At 44.2% G+C, this 19,180-nt stretch overlaps 1 protein-coding gene across 1 annotated transcript; it reads right to left on the bottom strand.

The window, feature by feature from the left end:
• Positions 1–3,288: 3,288 nt before the first annotated feature.
• lratd1 (LRAT domain containing 1) lies at positions 3,289–5,529 on the bottom strand. The gene is made up of 2 exons (XM_079179908.1): positions 5,390–5,529; positions 3,289–4,911 (listed from the first exon to the last, which is right to left on the bottom strand). The coding sequence occupies exon 2, from the start codon at positions 4,872–4,874 to the stop codon at positions 4,086–4,088; it is 789 nt and encodes a 262-aa protein (XP_079036034.1). The 5' UTR covers positions 4,875–4,911; positions 5,390–5,529; the 3' UTR covers positions 3,289–4,085.
• Between the last annotated feature and the right edge of the window lie 13,651 nt (positions 5,530–19,180).

Raw genomic sequence — 19,180 nt, 5'->3', positions numbered from 1 at the left:
TCAAAGAATCACCGTCCATGTGAGTCTTTGTGTTTGTACCAACCTATTACAGGTCGAGACAGTCTTGCACAAAGACAATGCTTTGAGGGCATTGATATGCCAGTTTGCCGTGTAATTCAAATTACAAATGTGTTGCAGCGTGTAATCAGTTTGAAATGTCAGAATGTAGGTCTTGGTTCAAACATGGAAATACTGCTTGTGATGTATGCACACACATTTTTACAACAGATGTTGAGAGGAAACCACTGTTAGCAACGATTTAACAGCGTGTAACCCATTTGCTGCTGCCTCATTTACATCTCCAGCTGTGCAGTCGTTGTTGTTGAATAAAGCGGCCATGCTAAAGAGTGGCAGAATAGGAAGACAAGACATTCAAGCCCACTGGGAGTCCAGGTCAGTGTCTGGATTAGAGGGAGATCCTCTTAAAGGCATCGCGCAGACAGCATATTCTGTCTTGTTGCCTCCTCCCCACATCTCCTCTGAGACCACTCATTTAGCTATAGCAGCGGGTTAGCGGGGATCTGGTTTGTCCAGATTCAAAGACACACGCTGAAGACAAACGCAAGTGTGCGTCGAATACATCCATACCACTGCACAAAGGAACAATAGCCGGTCCCCAGGGAGTTGGTGTGCGAGGGGGAGAGAGAGAGAGAGAAAGAGATTTGGTTGTCATATGTTTGTCTTACATGAGTAGCTGTTAAGGGTAACAATTAGCTTTAAGCTGTGGAGGGGTTGCACAGGCACACACACACACACACACACACACACACACACACACACACACACACACACACACACACACACACACACACACACACACACATAGACACACAAGACCTCAGTGGATGTACAGTATGATAGTGGCTGGAGTTGCCCTAGTAACAGCGTTTACTTTCACACTGTCGCTGATGGATGCAAAGATACAGACCTTCATGAATATACATGCACACAGCATATTGTCAACACTATCTATGTTATGTACTGTATATAGTACCAAAGTTGTGTCATATATACATGTATATACATATATATATATAGATATAGCTTTGGTACTTTGGTCTCACACTTTTACACTTTTACACACGCAAACACACACACACACCCACACACACAGGCACACACACACATGGTAGCCTATAGTAAATAGAGCTAAAACTGATGCACACATACACATACTGTAATGTCATGTCAAATGGCAGAAGCTTCTCCTCAAGTTAACAATGTGGTGCGCATTATCTGCCTGGGAGCCCACACACACACACACACACCAGTAAATCTTTCTCCGAGGCCTATTAGTCACAGACCACAAACACACATACAAACTCTAACACCGGCTGCCCTAGTACCCTGTTTTTTAAAGTCACAGGGGGATGTCTGACGCACACACACACACACACACACACACACACACACACACACACACACACACACACACACACACACACACACACACACACACACACACACACACCCACCATCACACACACACACACACCATCACACACACACACACAGACACACACACAATAACCCACCTGGGGAAACTACAGTTACACTTAGAGCCTTTTAGAAATGTATAGAAGCAGACAGAATAATCATCAGAGGGTGAAGGAGAAGAAAACAAGGAGATAAAACAATGGTAAATTTATGTTTTTGTAAATCCAACCCGAATGGATGTTCGTTAGCAAGAATGACATGTTTAGAGGATTCTAATGTGTTTAAATTCTTACTAAAGTGCCTATTTCAAATCTGAAACATCTGTGTTTACACTTCTGCAAACGTGATTTCTGTTTTTGCCAATTTTCAAATTAAAAGCGTGTATCGAAACAGAATATTTGATGTAAGTGTGGTTTTGCTGTGGTGGCAGTACGAGGAATGGAATAGAAAATGCAGATTTGTGGCCTTGGTGAAACAATGAGAAACATAAGTGAGGAGAGTAAAGCAATACAGAGCAAGGGTGGAGAAATACCAGCCAACAGAAGAATTAGAGGAGAAGGGAGCTAACAAGAGAAAGACGTGTGTCAATATAATCACAGCAAAGCTGATAGAATTAAGTATTTGGGTCAATAGCTTGAGAATATCTTCTCAAGGCAAATTTACAAGATTCACAGGCTTATTAGTCTGTATTTTGACATGAAACATGTCTGAGGGCTGAGATTGCAACATCTGTCGCTGGAGAAGACCTGGGTCTGATTGAACAAATATCACCTCCACGAAACCAAATCAGACCCTTACCGAGACAAACACACACACTGCATGCATGCTGGTTTCTAAAACGCTCCCTCTCTCCCACACAAACACGCACATATATAAACTCTTTGTCTGCCATTCCAGCTGCAGCCCGGTTATTTATGACCACATTGTGACTAAAATCCAGAGAACCCTATAGGTGAGGATTCAGGACTGAAACAGGCAAGCTCTTTAGCTTCAACATTACATTGTGAAATCCTCTGAAGCTCATGTACACATTCAACGGCCAATCACAGGTGTAGCAGGCTGCCAGGCAGAACAAAGACACGCGTTGCAGCGGAACCTTTCCATAAATCCACTCTCTAGTCCTTACAGACGCAATTAAGCAAGAGTAAGGAGACATGAGAAGTTAGGCCGTGGTGATTAATCCCACCTTCACCGATACAACAGCAGGTCACAGGAGGAAGGGGAGGCACCGTCTGACTCTCAGAGCAGAGGAGTCAAAACATCAATCCAGAGATAAAGCCACTGCAGACTAATACAACAAAGGTGCCAAAGCAACACAATGTGTTTCCTCACGATAAGCATTATTTGAAAGACATCTTGTCCACAATGCAGTTGTGAAATATGATGTCAGAACATGTGTAGTGTGGTAATGCGATTGAAAGAAAGGAAGAACATATAATCTGGAGATCAACACGTCGGTGAATGTATAAATACCAGCAGGAAAAAAACAACACAAGGAAAAATAGCCTTTGGCCTAATACTGTATGTTCGCATTGACACACAGCTGCCTAGATACGGTAGCTCCCGGATCCAATATAGCTTTTTCATAAAGCCTTTATGGGTTTGATGCAGATGACCATTTTACTGCCTCCAAATACTGTGGAGATATATGAAGCCCATTTGGCTGGAGGCAGGTCAGGAAGCACTAGAGTATAAATAATTCACCCTTCCCTCTGTGTGCATGTGTGTGAGAGTGAGAGATCATGCGTTTGTGTGTCAGTAATTATATGTGACCAAACAACACCTGCCAGACCAAGTGCTTATTTTCATATTTCAACCTCCATTTATTTGAACCAAAAAAGAGATCAGGGTTAAATCCACTAAACTTAAATACAAAAATAAGGGACTCAAATTGAAATCAATATATTAATACAATTTACACATACATCCAGTGCTGTGGAGCAGGATGGCAGCATTGTGAGAATGACAATACTCTTGTTATGGCAAAAGGGGAGCTTGAACAAGCCAACTGCTTTGTTTAGGCAACTGCGTAGCCATCTGGGACTGTCAGAGGTCTATGATTTAGTGGATCTGTGTTACGTTCAGTCCCGGTCTTAAAGCTAACAGTAAAAAAATAGAAGGGAGACTTTTAGAGAGCCATCCCAGATCCTATCTTTCATCTTCCCCCCCCATCTCTCACCGTCTGGTCTGCCGCAGCACGCGCCCATACGCGGAGAGGGGGCCAATTCCATTATCCCGAGAAATTAAACAGAAAACCAAACCGCGCCGTGTGCGCTATGTGCGGTCTTTAAAGGTGATTTTTGCTGTTTGGGGAAATGGATTTAGCAGAAATCGTATGTCCCACTCAGCACGAATTCTTATCTGAAGGGGCGTTGTCTGTTTACATGGCCGCTGTCTCTCAGTTTTCAACACTCTGCAATTTGATGGAAATTCCACTGAGCGCCTGCGGTCCAGACGCAGCGCGGAGCGCATCCGTGGTAAACAGTCCAAAACCAACAGGTCCTTGCTTGTGTGTGCGTCTGTGTGCTTGTGTGCGTGTGTGCCAGTACGTTTGCGTGTGCGCAAAACTGTGCGTCCGTGCGCAGCGGGGAGGAGGGGGAAGGGGGGCAGAGGGGGTTCGAGGAGAGGATATCAAACGGAATCCCTGATCACTCCTTGCCCCCGTTAACCAGAGACAGCTCTTTGAGAATTCCACTGGCGTCCACTCGCCGCCTCTCCCGGATCATGTCCTCCAAGCTGCGAAAGACCAGAGTGTGCACCCCGCTGCCGGACAGATGCACTTTGAGGAAATACTGCTGCTCCGCCGAGTGTGCCTCTCCCCCAGCTTTGAACTCCCGTTTCCCAAAGCGGCACCAAGCGGCGAAACTTTCCGCGTTGGTCCAGCATATCTCCTCGCTGCTCAGGCCCAGGTGTCCCACTGCGTTCTGCATCACTAGGTCAGGAGGAAGCGGTCGGTACCGGTACCGATTGTTGACTATCCTCCCGTGGCGACCGTTGCTGATCTCAAGCAGGCTGTCCTTGCGGATCTCGCCCTTGTGCAGATGAATGACCTGGTCGTCCTGGTCGTAGATGGCCCAGTGGGGGGCTTGCGCTGTGGCCACCAGCTCCAGCAGGTCCCCCGGTTTGCACATAGTCAGCAAAGTTTTGACTGAGTACACATTCAAGTCCTCGTTCTCCTGCAGCTTGGAGAAGATGCATTCCTGGGAGCAGAAGGCTGAGTACTCCACCTCGCTGACCGAGAAGGGTCCCTCCTCTGCCGGGCTGTGTTCCTTGGTGAAGCTGCAGTCGGACGGAGTGCGGTCGTCCACCTCCTCCTCTTCGTCAGAGAAGAAGTAGGCGACCCCGACCCGAAGCTCGTCCTTCTCCAGCCCGGACGGATCCCCCGTGGGCAGCTCGCTGTAGTTGAGGTGGGTGATCCGATCCAGTTGATTTCCCATCAATGACCTGGCAAGGCAGAGGCATGGACTGCGGTGTCTGTGAAGGAGAGGGGGAGAAAGACGGAGAGAGTGATAGAGAGAGGGGCTTTCAATAGCGTAAAATATAGCTTTCATGGAACAAAACACATTATGCTTGAACGCATGGCTGCATTTAAACCCCTCTGCTCAATAGATAAGAGAGTATAAGAACGCACTCAACACTTCTCAGCAGTCCCCCGTATTGAGGGGCAAGAGCTCTCTCGTGTTATTGAGCCGAAAGAGAACACTAACACAATCAATGATCCAATGCCCCTTGCTCCCTTCACACCCATTAGTCAATCATTAATTCCAGTGGAATGTAAATGAGTCCGCGGTTCCCATGCAGAAAACATAGGTAAGAAAAAAAGGGAGGAAAAAATAGTATGAGGTTTGCAGCTGCTAAACAGTGAGGAAGGAGAAAGCACTGTGATAAAAGGCGAACCCTGTGTCTTTACGCACGGCGCAACATGAGGAGAAACTGGAGAAAAAGAGGATACCTGTGCGCTCCCCGGGCAAATGGTTAAATATCCGTATGGTCCATTAGTACAGAGGGCTGCACGGTCCCCTGCTCTCCTTCTCTTTCTTCTCCTTCCCTCTTTCTTCACACACTTTTCTCTCACTCTTCGCACCGCGCACCGGGCGCTCCGGCAGTCGTGCCTGCTAGTACTTCACTTCTTTCAGCACCAGATCCATTTAAGTACCAAGGAGAGCTCCGCCTCAGCCGGCTCGCTCCGCCCTCAGTGGGTTTTACTGGAGCGAAGTCACGGGTCCATTACCACCCAGCCAATGGGTACCTTGGAGGCGTGTGCCAGTCAATCACAGGAGCCAATCGGGTGCGCGCAGAGCGGCTGGCGGCGATAGGCGGCTGTTACCGTGGCATGGTTTTTGTTGTCAGAGAGCTGTGGAATTCTCTACATGAGTCCGTGCAGGCGGGTTTTCAAGGCAACAGTCAGCAGTGATAACAGCCTGCATATCTCAAGGCGGGCATATGAGAGAAGCTCGAGTTTTTATTGCGCTCTGATGTGCTATAAACATTTCTACTATCTCCAAAATACTCCAAATGTGCACCCTTATCACATGCGCACTGTTGCTGTATGACATGATAAATGTGTTCCCACCTTCCAGAATGCCAGAGCAGGATCTGTCCTGCAGCTCCCATGTGTAACTTGTAAATTATTTCCACATGCTTCACTAGCTTCACTGCTGCATCACTTGTTCTCTCTGTGTGTGTGTGTGTGTGTGTGTGTGTGTGTGTGTGTGTGTGTGTGTGTGTGTGTGTGTTGTGGAGACGATAAAGGGAGGGGCTGGAGGCAGGTGTGTGTTGGTGTACTATAGGAAGAAAACAAAGGAGTCTACAGGGAGTTTAATACTCACTCTATAATATTTTACTTTGCATTGATGTTGTGTCTTGTGTCTGAACAACACATGACGGAAATTAAAATGCATATTGAATTTCAGGCTCACTTTTGCATAATATTGTGAACCTCTACATATTGTGCTTGGAAGCTAAATCTGAGTACACTCATATCATCCACACTCCTTTGTCACGTGTCTTTTCATCACTGCCCGCAGCAGATAGCCATCTCGCGGTTTATGTCGACCCCTCTATGAGGTGAATGTTCTGTCTACCTCCACATTGGAAATCTTTTTTTTCTTCTTTTTTTCGGCAGCATCCGGAGAGCTCCTCAGAGTATCTTTATCTTTTTCCTCTCCCAGATGGCTGGAGATAGCAGCCCTCCAGTTGCTGACATAGAACGGTCCCTGTTCTTTGTTTCCACTGGTGACAGGCAGAGCGGATGGGTGGCTTTTTCACTGGGTGAGATATGATTGTGCAAATTTTCACCCTCTTCCACACACACCTACACACCTACACACACACACACACACACACACACACACACACACACACACACACACACACACACACACACATACACAGACACACACAGACACAAACAGTAATCCATGCAACCGTGGGTTTGTCCCTCTATGTATTTACACCTCCTTGTGAGAGCAGGAGTATGTGTATCTGATTGATTGCCTTATATTTGTTTGTACAGTCCTGCAAGAGTGGTATAAGTTTGTGATGTAGTACTCACCTTTGTGTATGTGTGTGTGTGTGTGTGTGTGTGTGTGTGTGTCCATGTACTTAAAGTCAGACAGGCAGAGAAAAGTAGTACCAGTAGTACCCTGGCTCCCACACACACATGAGGTGTCATGAGACTGTCAGCAATGGCTTTGGCTGCAGCACCTGCGGGCATGTGGTCCTGCCACCTATAATCTACAATGAGCAGAAATGAGTTTCCTTTGTAGAGGCCGCCTTTCCTGGACACACACATATTGTATTTTCTCTCTCCTTCTTTCGTTTTCTTTTTCTCTCTCTCTCTTTCACACACGCACACCTAATCATATATGCAGCTGGTGTAATAATAAGGCAGTACTGGAATAACTACTGAGACAGGGTGATATTTCACAACCCCAATAATTGGATACGTCTCTATTCCCTAATTACTAACTAAATCATATACGCTGCAGTGCCATACCATGCAGATGAAACAGACTGACACACACACACACACACATTCAGATGTCCGCAAATGTATGCTTAAGTGTATTCAAACTTCAATGTGTCCATCTGTGTCACTTATTGACTCACACACACACAAACACACACACACACACACACACACACACACACATGCCAGCCACAAAACTCTTTTTTTCTCTCTGTCTCTAGTGCAAGCCGACATTTTATACAACACCATGATGTGTGTTGCACTGCACCCCTGCATGCAATCACACTTTTGCTGACAATGTACATTTATCGACAGTTAGACTGAAAAATATCTCCACGCATCATAAAGGGTTTGTCTTGTGAGAAGAAACAGCACTCCATGAGGTCATAAACCTTTGAGGCACAAGATGGGTATGCGTTTGCGTTAAAGCTGATATCAGCACATAGAAATGGACACCATGTCATGTCAACATTTTAAAGACCTGTATCACCTGTATATCACTTTGTGTGCTGGTGGTATTTCAGCGTTCTACTCTCCAAATCACCAAATCATTAAAAGAGTGTATAAAAACCAAGGTAGCACAAAATAAAATGTCCAGTACGCTGCTTCTCTTTGGCAATATTGATCCCTGTGGGTAAGATCTTCTTCTTGCTTGAGCCTTTCCAGGGGGTCAGGATGTAGGTACAGAACACAGAGCAAAGGTCAGTTAAAAAAATGTTCATCATAATTGCTATTGGTGTACAGCACAAACCAATCAATTCCCTGTTGTACGGCGTACAACTGATATTTGGTAAGTTTGAGTGCAAAAGGTGTGCTTTTGGTGGTGGTTGAGCAGTGAGGTGGTGCACCAATCAAATCTCCTGCAATTCATTCCTTCTCTTTAGAAGCAGTGCACTGGAGAAGATCCACCGCAAAAAGGAAGAAACTGACTATTATTTCATGGGAATGAATTTATGGCTCAGGAAGTTCCTAAAAAACAATTTATGGACTCAAAAAAAATCCCGCTCAATCGTCGCTTATAAAGAAGTGTGTGGGGAGTGTTTGTATCTGCGGAAACCTTGCCATCTGTCTGTATTTTCTTATTTATTTCTTATTTTGCTGTGTTTAATCTGGACGTATAGCCACTGGGTGTGTAGCCCCCACATATGTGCATGCACGCATCCAAGAGGAAGCTAATGGAGCACACAGAACTGGAAGTAAAACGCGAATAAAGCGAGGCGAAACCCCAAGTGGACATAGCTAGTTCCAAAACAAGAATGAATCTGGGGTTGGCTTTCACTTTTGCCACCGCATGTGACGCTGCAGGTGGTCCACTGTGCTGTGTCCTGGCAACCGCCGCCAGGAGACGTGCGCTTCTGGTGTCGTTGATTCGTGGGGCTGGAGGGGGCCAACTTTGAATGTTGTGTTTACAAGCAGTAAGCCACAACTCCCGCATAGTATGCTTTTAAATTAAATTGGTGAGCTTGGTGCCATGGTTGCGGGAGAGCCGTTGACCTGCGTAAGAAACAGTTCTGTGATATATGAAGTGAAGAGCCAAAACAGAACAGGAAGCAGAAAAGCCAAGCCAACAATTACTCTACAATTACCTCCTCAGTCTGTGTGTCACGGTACATAATAACACTTATGTAAATGCCAGATGACAATTATTCACACCAGTGCCACATGTGTATATAGTTGGAACCCTTATAATGAATTTTTGCCCAATGGTTATCGTATCAGAATTAAACTTGCCGGCATATATTGGCAGTGACGGAACCCCAGACGTTGTTTGGCAACGGTTTCAGCTGTAATGTGATATAAATGAAAGAACACATCTGCAAAACAAAATATCTAATTGGTGTTGTTTTGGGGCATGTGTGTTAAATAAAAAATACCCATCGCTTGAGTCGGGAAACACTGTGTTAAAGCAATTATACCCTCCAGCACGGATTCTGTTTGCGACTGTGATTGTAGGTGCTTGGGTGCTGCAGATGGTAGCCATCTACATCATCGTCATATCTAAAATCACAGTGAAGACTTTGCTTTGGGGTGTTATTTCTGGAACAGAGCATGGTCTTTATCATACTGGGAAAGAGAAGCAATGCAACTCAGCGTGTTTGCGTGGTTAAACCACATAATAAGCAATTATAGTATACAAACCTGCACTGGCACAATTCAAAAGAACGCAAATTATGTTTTTAAATGTATTTTTCTTTTTAACCACGGTGCTGTTTTGCTGACAAAAATGGATTGCTCCATATGCACATTCACACCTGAAGTGCTTTATGCAGGAACTCCTCAGCAGGGTGAATGCTTCATCACCACGGGGACTTGATCCTGGTTCCATTGTCTGAGGAGCAATGGACTGTTCGCTTCACATTTTTAAGTGCATGGGGCTCTGCTCAGAGCTATTGTCATTTAAAGGTGCAATGTGTAATGCCTGGGCACTTGCTCCAAATAAGTAGGGGGCAGCATTTCACCCTTACTTCCAGGTCTGTCTAATCTAAATGAACAGTCATGAGTTATTTAAAAAAAAAAGCAAACTACTAACCAATAGGAGGGCAAGAATACGCAAAACAACCAAACTGCTGAAACTCTGGGAGCCGGTGCTATCTTAAATTCTTCGCATGTGGCGTCGGGCCTATAGTTTATGTCAGCCATCTGTATGTCTTTGCTAATAACCGGGGGCTGTGCGGTCCGTGCACGCTGTGATAGTTTGCTGACTGGACTAGATTCAAAGTGGCAGAAGCGAGACAATGACCTGCACCTTTGTCTCGCAGCACGGCTGAGTGGCGCCACTCTCTCTGTCAACAAACCTCTTTTAGATTTTCATAAGATATTGAATAGGGGCCCAAAGTGCTGTACTGCATAAATAATCAGATAAATGGCAAAAGTCCTAGTGAGAATCAATTAGGCTGTCTCATCATATTAATCATGCCATAAATGATGTTTGCCATCATGTCAGAGCGTCATCTGTTTTTACTGACAAGCAGAGAGAGACATCTCGAGATGGTGGATGTTGCTACAAGTGATAATGGCAACAATTTGCTTCATGTCTGCATAAAGAAACCAAGCATGCTTGCCGTTATTTGCTGTTTTGGAACAATATACCTGTAATAAAGATGTTCTGTAATGTCTAAACAGTTTAGGCTTTTGCTGGCTCAAAGACCCTGGTTCACATCCAGGCAGTCACATATGGCATCAAGCTGTCCCTAGACGTCGCGCAATTCAACAAGGGAAGCAATTGCCATAGTTTGCTCACAAAACACTCCTTTTGCCAACATGAAGGATTGAATTGGCAAAAGTCTTTCTGTGTACCACCAGTTCCAAAAGTCTCCCTCCATGTGTCTCCTAATACAGACGGTCCTCCCTTTGTGAAGCGAAACAACTTCATCTGTTGTACGGTTTGCCTTTGCACAACAATGTCCCTCTAAAGAATGGAGGCGAAAGTGTTTGTGATCGTTGTAATTGAGTTACATTTAAAGTTTAGTCATTTTGTTCCGATTATATTGGGTTTTATCTATGTTTAGACTTTGATATTATTCAAAGCTGATCAAATCTTCTCATTCTTCAATAAAAAAAGGATTTGCAATATTTGCAATCTTTTCATCAACTGTGACAGACATGTGTTTATAAAGGTAATATAAGAAAATGTCACCCAAATCCTTTTTTCTCTGACACTATATTTCCATCTTGTGTGTGTGTGTGTGTGTGTGTGTGTGGACAGGTTGTGTGTGTGTTTGTGTGTGTCTCATGTGTTTTGTTCCAACTCCATCTGTCTCCCACTGAAAAGCAGGTCTTCCGCCGGGTCTTATCAGCTCTCCTCAGACTGCGGACTGTGACTCATTCAGGGGGCCCTCATCTGACACATCTGAAGCCCATCGATGTGGCCGTGAATGTTAACTTCTGCAAATTCAACTCCTCTGCATCTCCAACTTATTGCTGCTACAGTCGCTTTGCTCTGAAAAGACCTGTACCTTTCACAGACCTGTGTGTGTGTGTGTGTGTGCGAGCAGTAAAAGGCCGATATGCTGAATTCTAGCTTTCGATACTGAACTGACAGAACAGAATTATAGCTCAGTGTGATGCTACATAGTTAACAAAATCATAGTGTCCAATATGCTGAGTTGACGGAAGGTCGTTGCTCAATGAACTGTGCAGTGGCGTAAATCAAAACCAAACATAGTTTATTGGGCGCTGTAAGTGTAACTTTTAATCTTTAATGTGTTTCACTCCCGTCTGTGCCAAAAATATTATTTGGCATTTTGCTCCAGACGAGTTAGCAAGCTCTAAACATTAAAACTAACAGCATCGTAACATCTGGTTGTTGCACGTTAAGTTGTCAGAATCGACTCTTTCAACAGCGGACTCAAGTTCTAGAGAATTGCGACAGAATCACAGCCGTTTCAGAGCAACACCTGTTTCAGTTTAACAAGTTAACGTGGTGACTTTCAGCCGAATGCAGCAGTTGCTGGTAGTGAACTCACGTATGGTGGGCGTAGACACCAACGCGTCCTGTTAGTGTCACTATACGAGCCACCGCAGACGCATGCGGCTTCAAGCTAATAAATGTGTTGACTACCACCGGACTATTAACAAACATTCGTGTTTGTAGCGCCCATTTTAAAACCCAATAAAGTCAACACCCTTTGTGTGAGTCTTTGTCATGGTATTTGACGTTCTGTGCATGACTGCAGTTGGAAGCATCTAGTGACTGAAACGTTTCTGCTGGTGTAATATTGCGAGCTAAGTTTCACCACCAAATAATACACCAACATGTATACATCTTGCCACTAAATATTGGGCCATTTGCTGATGTATTCTACCTGTGACGACCCTTCTCCTATCATGCACTGGGTGCCCCGTTGTGTTTCCTGTGTTGCAGGTGCTGATTGGAGGCTCGTCAGCCGGATGAGCAGCACCTGTGCCGGTGTGGCTGGGGCCTAACAAATACCCTTTTCAGTTGGCAGCAGGGAGCCAAAGGAAGATGGTTGTTGACGGGCTCACGACAGTTGGTGCTGTCGTGGTGTAATCTGCTGTGAACATTGTGCTACTTGTTTTTGGCGAGACAAATAAATTGTTTCTTTTTTGGCCGCCAGCTCGTTGTCGCCCTGTTCTTGTTTCAGTCTCTGAGCCGGGCTGTGACACATAGCACACAGATCTGGAAAGTCAATTCATTTTGGTTACTTTGGCAATCTTTGGTGTTTGGTGCCTTGGTGGTGCCCTTGCACACTGCTGCTCTTCCATTGCCGAACTGTGTGCAAACACTTACGTACGTCATCATTGTTTACAGACTGTAATAGGGTCTATTCTGCTGCTCCAAGCTGTACTACTACACTGAATATTATATATATACTGAAACGTTCTTCAGCTGGTAGACAGTCTCACTGTAATGTAGCAGCAGCAAGAGGAAAGTAATCAAGTCAGTGGACTGACTGTAATATATAGTGAGTGGAATTATAAAGTTTGCTAACATCAGCCACCACATTTCTTCAGATTTGACATGGTCATAGTCAGGGTCCATCCTGAACAGGATTATTTGTAAAATGTCTAACCTCTGAAGGAAAACATTTATTCATTTAATTTAATAGAGTGTTGTATTAGAGTGTGGAACATTTTGAGCAGAAATCCATTGCGCTTCTCAGCAAATATATTATACAAACGTTTTTTTTTTTTAAAATGCTGTCATATATTCAACAAGACTTATTTGATATATGATTTGTATCATGTAGTAAATCACTGCTGTAATGTGAGTCTATCTTCGTCCGATATGGTAGCAGCATGAATAGACGCGCATTAAAATCCACGCAGCGGCTGGCTTAACCACAGTGTTTCACACAGCGCTGCTGCTGCTGTGCTGTCCTGCTGTGTCTTGCTTCTCCGTGCCATGTCCCCAAAAAGTGTCTCAACATCATGGAGTGTGAATGTGATTGTGAATAAAAAAGGTGAAACGTTTTTGTGAGGTGTTAAAGAATAAGGCCAAAGACAGTTTTGTAAATTGAAAACAATGGCCATATGGCCCAGGCCTGCACACTTCCTCGTTTCTTTGCCTTCCGCTCTTCCCCTCCTCCCCTTTATCTCCCTCTGGTTGGTGTAGTCTATTGGTATGCAGGGTGATGTTGGCTGGTGTTTGCAGGGAAAGGATAAAACGGTAATCAGTGCCAATGAAGCAGCTCTTGTCCCAGAGAGCAAATGTGCCAACATCAGCAACACCACCAGACCATGTGTGTCAGCGTGTAGGTGTATGTGTGTGTGCGTGTGTGTGTGTGTGTGTGTGTGTCTTTGTGCTTGTGTTTGTGTGACAGAAAGGGAGCAGTATCAAAGAGGTCAGACAGAGGTCCTTGTCTTGACTGCTTTTTCTCTTTTGCACAGTGATATGATCACAGCCATCTAAACACAACGATTGGCTTCCCTATTTCTTCAGGGTCCGGTCTTCGTCTTGACAAACACTGAATTTATTGGGAGGAAGAATTGTTGTTTCCATAGATGTTATGCTCACTAGATATAAATATTATACTTGTACAAGCTTGGACACACTGGCCCTATCAGCAAGGTGATGCAAGTGATGGAAAATACCACCAGGTGCATGTTGTTGTTGTTGTTTGCTTATTATCGGAGAGGTAAGAAATGGAATACACGAAAAACTTCTGGGTGTGTTGCACAACCCAAGATAACCTAATAAGAACAAATATCTTCACATTCAGTCGATTGAACCTCTTTGTCAGGGACAAAAACCTGAACCTGAACAATGAACATCTGGTGCCAAAGTGCCGATGAGCACAACACTAAACTATCAGATACCTCCGCAGACCAGTTCACTGTGGTTGACTGAAATCGCAGATTCCAGCTGGCAGCTGACTAAATAAAGGAGAGAATATTTAACACTTTGAGATCAGTGGCCTTAACTTTGATTATTCTCCTCTGCTGTTTAAACCAAAGTACATTCCTCCTCCTGTCTTCTAAGCACATTCGCACATTAGCATGTGTTCCCGCCTAATTTATGTCATCTCTGTCAATAAACTTGTTTGATTTAAACCGTTAACTGAATATTTGGCTGAGTGAAAAGTGTTGACTGATGGGACCGCGCCAGATGGCGGATGATAGACACGTTCCTGTTGTGACTCTCAAACCGAACATATTGTTTCTCTAATCATGTTCATGTTCCTCCTTCGTCTTTCTACCTTGTTCATCATAGCCGAGGGGTCGTGTCAGGATCTGTGGGCAAGAGTGAAAGAGGTCAAACCCGGAAACTTTAGGTAAAATATTTCCCTGTTTCAATATCACGTCATTCATTCATTCACGGATGGTTTTATTTTGTTACCTGCCTGTCTTTTGGACTTCATGCCTGTAAGTCCTTGAATTGCTCCTGCTGCCTCCTCATCTGTGTCCGTGTTCGGGGTCCTTCTCCTGCTACAGTACCTGCACTCCAAACCGTCACAAAAACATGCTTGTTTGTAACAGTGAATATTCGGGAGAGGAAATTATTGTTGGTCTGGTCAGTGATTTTATAGTTGCAAATGTATTGCATCTGATATGATTCAATATAGTAGCAATACGTTTGCTGTGATAGCAACAATGCAGAGCCAAGTCCTTGTGATGTTCTAAGTTCAGACTCATGATAACAACAGCAAATAAGTACGAGCCAATCACTGCAACAGGGCCGGATTTTTAGGCATTTCATATCTGACCACTCGTACACTTGACTGCAACATTCAGGGTGCATTTGTGTGATATTTCTCTGGACCTTTATTTTGCCAACTGATTAGTTTTCCCTTTAGTATTTCCTACGTTCTTTCAACTCCGCTCTGCTAGAACTGTGAAAATTGCACAGCAGCAAAAATGAACCCAAGATAGGGACACAATTATAGCAAGATATGAAAAAGGAACCACAGTAGAACTGGAAGTGTTAGACATTTTCCCAGTTTCAGTAGGATTTACTACTTTTTGTGGTTTAGCTGTAGCAACAAAAAGCACACATGCATCCCCTTAAGGGTGTTATGTTTCAAATGAAATGTTCAAATTAATTGTTATTGTGTAAATAGGTATAAGTCATAGAAGTCTTTTTGAGAGTAATTCATTCATGAATTGAATTTACAAATGGGGCTTTGATTGCCAAAAGATGGATGATACTAGTGTCTTATTTTGTGATGGCATGCAGCCAGGATTTTAGTGAAGTGTCTTTATTGAATGCACAAACAAGCTGTGTTCTCACCTCCACGCGGTTGCTTTTTTTTGTTTTTATTGACTTGCCCTGAATTTAGCTGTTAGGACAGGCACGGTGGTGGAGGGCGTTCAGTCATTAACAGGCACCACAGTGCAAATTTGTGTGCCTTGCGCTTCCCACCTGCTTGGAACATGCCTGCGGTGCACAGCACATGGCCGATGGTTTATAGAATAACTCTGTAGATTATGCTGTTATCATGGATTTATCAAGGAATAAGAAGTCCTTAATGCCTGTTTAGGCATCATGAATGGCTTGTGGTTGTCCCAATGGGCAGCTGTCTATACCGCTGCTTCTGTGTTGCTTTTCTTGAATGAAGTGTTCCTTGCAATGCCACATTTCTCCTTGGACCACCGCACCAGGGTAAGCAAAAGCCTTTATCGCCCGCCAAGTTCATTTAATTTAAGGTGGCGTGTATTTACTTGTGCCGATTCTGCACCTCCTGCACAAGGACATCGAATCCCCCCCGGGAGAAGCTTTTGTGGCAGCTGTGCTGAAGACTGTTCTCATCAGGAAATGCAGAGTGCACAGCTTTTGCAGAGGAGTGAAGGCGGTGATGATAAGATTGGTCATGACTGATGCCAGCCACCTCCCAAGCTTAGTGATAACGTATTTTCCCAAATTCCAGCCCCTTGCAAGCCTGTGCTGCAGTTGTATGCCTCTGGACTGAGGAAAAGAAAGAAAGTTGCCAGAGCTTGATACTTAAAGTTGTATTTGTTTAAGACCCTGCTGTGTTTTCTATTAATTACTGCTGCCGTATCCAACCATCTGAGTTGTTACCAGCTTGCAACAGGTTTGACCTCTGAGGTCTGGCTTCAAAAAGGTTCGTGTTGAGTTTCTTTCAGAGTGTGCCCTTACGAATGAATGTTCTCCTCCATGTGACTGTGTGTGTGTGTGTGTGTGGATTCAGCATGTGACTGCCTGCTGTGTGGCCTGTTCCCTTGTCTGACACGCCAGCCTAATCTGCTATCAAACAGCCTTGCAGACCTTTGCCTCGTACAATGACTGCCTAGCCCTGATTGGTGTGTTTCTGTGGGTGTGTGGAAGACAATAAGGCTTGATGTAGGGGGTTCAAATCAGGGGCAAGGTAGTACATTCTTGTTAAGGATTGCAGGGCCATGAGACTGTACACATACTGTATGTGCACATCCAGGTGGGGGATTACTTATATTATACTTATAGTTGCGATGGTTACGATGCAATCTTTGCCCTAAAGCCCCCGATTGGCTCACGGTGCCTTCAGTCCTAATCATGCAGTTCGGCTCATGTTCGTATATGCCATTTCATTTGCATCCAATTATTGTTTCTTATATACATGTTTTCTCTCACAACTGTCTAATTGAAAACTTGGATCCAATCTGCAAGAGGAAATGACAAAGGAGCATTGTGTAGGATGAGCGATACGGTTGCTTGCATTAGCTGATTCATTCATGCTTTACCTTCAGCGGTGACTATTAATGTCCCGTCATATTCATACAGGGGAACAGCACGGCCATTAAAAACCTTCTCTCTGACAATTCTCCCCATTATGGACCACACCAGCAGGAAGTGTCACAGTTTATCCATTACTCCCTCTTGGAATTTTGTTGGCAAGTCTACCGTCAGTTAGCAAGGTCACGATAGCCATATTGCTAACGGGGCAGATTGCCAAACCATTTCTTTTTTGTGGAGCAGTTTTTTTTTTTCGGCTAACAAGCTATGTTGGCTTCCTCCATTGGACAGAAATGCAGCCTCATAAAAATTCAACAGTATAAAAAAAAATTCACATTTACTTCCCTTTTATAAGTAAATAGACTGATTGCGGCGATTCCATTGACATGAATTGATTTTGTAAATGCTGGTGTAACTGAGCCTTTTTCTCTGCTGATATGCTCATGTCGGTGCTTGCTGCAGCTTCCTCCACCACCGCAACCCTGTCACGATGTGCTAAACTTGTGGAACATTTACTGAGATTTATTCTTCATGTAGGCTATATATGCGTTTGTTAAAGGTTTTTGTTTTTTTCATTGAGAGCTCCCTCAAAGAACTGGTCAGCTTCTTGTCACAAATGTGTCTCTGGCTATTGTTGTTAACCATTTGTACAGAGCGGCTTAAAAACACGGCGGACTCGTGTTCTCTCATCTTTCAATCCCACACGAATTAGGAAGTGTGTAAGGATGATGGAGACGGGGGTTTGATCATGTCGTCCAGCAGCAGAGGGGACTCTTCCAACTGTGGCAGCGCTTCAGTGCCCTTTAATGCTACTTAAGAGGTTTGGATTGCCCATTGTTCTCTGTGGGAGGGTTTTGTTAGTTCTGGTTTGGCTCAGACAGAAACTCAGAACACTTAAGCTCATCCTCAGATAATGACTCCTCGCATCCTCTGTACTTTGTCTTTGGTCCTTTCTTCTCCCTCTCACCCGCAGAATCGCAGAACAAACAAACAACACAGACCACAGCTCTCCCCTCATTTAACCTCCGGAGGCTCTAGATCCCGCTCACGCTCGTAAAACCTCATAGCAGCACAAACTCCTGTTTATTTAGGAATAATCAGGCATTCACACCAATTACCGCTCCTTAAACACACCACAAAAATGTATGATTTACATCGTTTTACTTGTGTTGGTTACAATGACGTGAGTTAATCCACGTTTTGCTTGGGCGATTTTTTTGTATTGGTCAGTTGCTTTATAATTCTTTTCACATTTTGTCTTTGCTTTATGGTTTCAACACAAAGGAAACTATAACAATTACGGTAATACCAATTATAGTGTCATCTTTAGAGTTTGGTATTTCAAATAATGAATTTTAATTCGTACAGCTGCTCTTTTGCTTCAAACTGTATTTCTGCGAATGAAAAAGGGAGAAGGAGCTCGACAGTCTCCTAAAAGGACTTTCTAACATGGACAAGAAGACCACACTTCTTTTAGAGTAAAATGTGAATTCAACAACCTTCAATTTACATAATGCCAGAAATGATCTGAAAAGGATTGTGGTTGCACCTCACGAGTAGAGAAGGTTGTGAAATGTAAGGCAGAGAAGCGACCCTCTATCGGGGAGCTGGGGGTAAAAATGGATGCTCAGTCAGTTGGAGGTCAGACATCAGTCATATTTTTTATTTTAAGTTATTTCTTTCTGTACCAGACACCGGTAGAATAGGAGAGTCCTGCTTCCCACTCTCCCCAGGTTATAACGCTGAAGGCTGAAGGCAAACACACATGACACATGCCTACGCACACACACACACACAACGCACATCGCTCAGAGTCTCCTCTGATTTCCCAAATCATCCTCTGGCTTTACCGGTATCTGTTCATGTGAGCGTATGTGACTGTAATATTTTTCCTCCATGATTTCCTCTCGTTCCTGTCAGTCTCTCCTCTGTTACTTCCTTCTCCCTCGTTCTCCTTTGCTCCCCTCATCCCACCTGAGTACAGCCATCTCTCTCTCGTCCTCTCCTCACCGACTGTCTCTTTGGATCCCCTCCACCTTTCTCTTGTTGCGTCCTCACTTTTTACAAGCACTATTTCACACATCTCCTTCCCCTTTCTTGTCTCTTTTCTTTCTCTTTCTGCCTGCTTCTTGGTTGTAAAT

Source organism: Pholis gunnellus (assembly GCF_910591455.1).
Source record: "Pholis gunnellus genome assembly, chromosome: 19".
In the NCBI taxonomy this organism is placed as follows: Eukaryota; Metazoa; Chordata; class Actinopteri; order Perciformes; family Pholidae; genus Pholis; species Pholis gunnellus.
The sequence above is the reverse complement of the archived record's forward strand: the minus strand, read 5'-3'. Positions and strand labels throughout refer to the sequence as shown.

Excerpts from the sequence above, each read along its gene's own strand:
- lratd1 (XM_079179908.1), bottom strand. The coding sequence starts at position 4,874 with ATGGGAAATCAACTGGATCGGATCACCCACCTCAACTACAGCGAGCTG.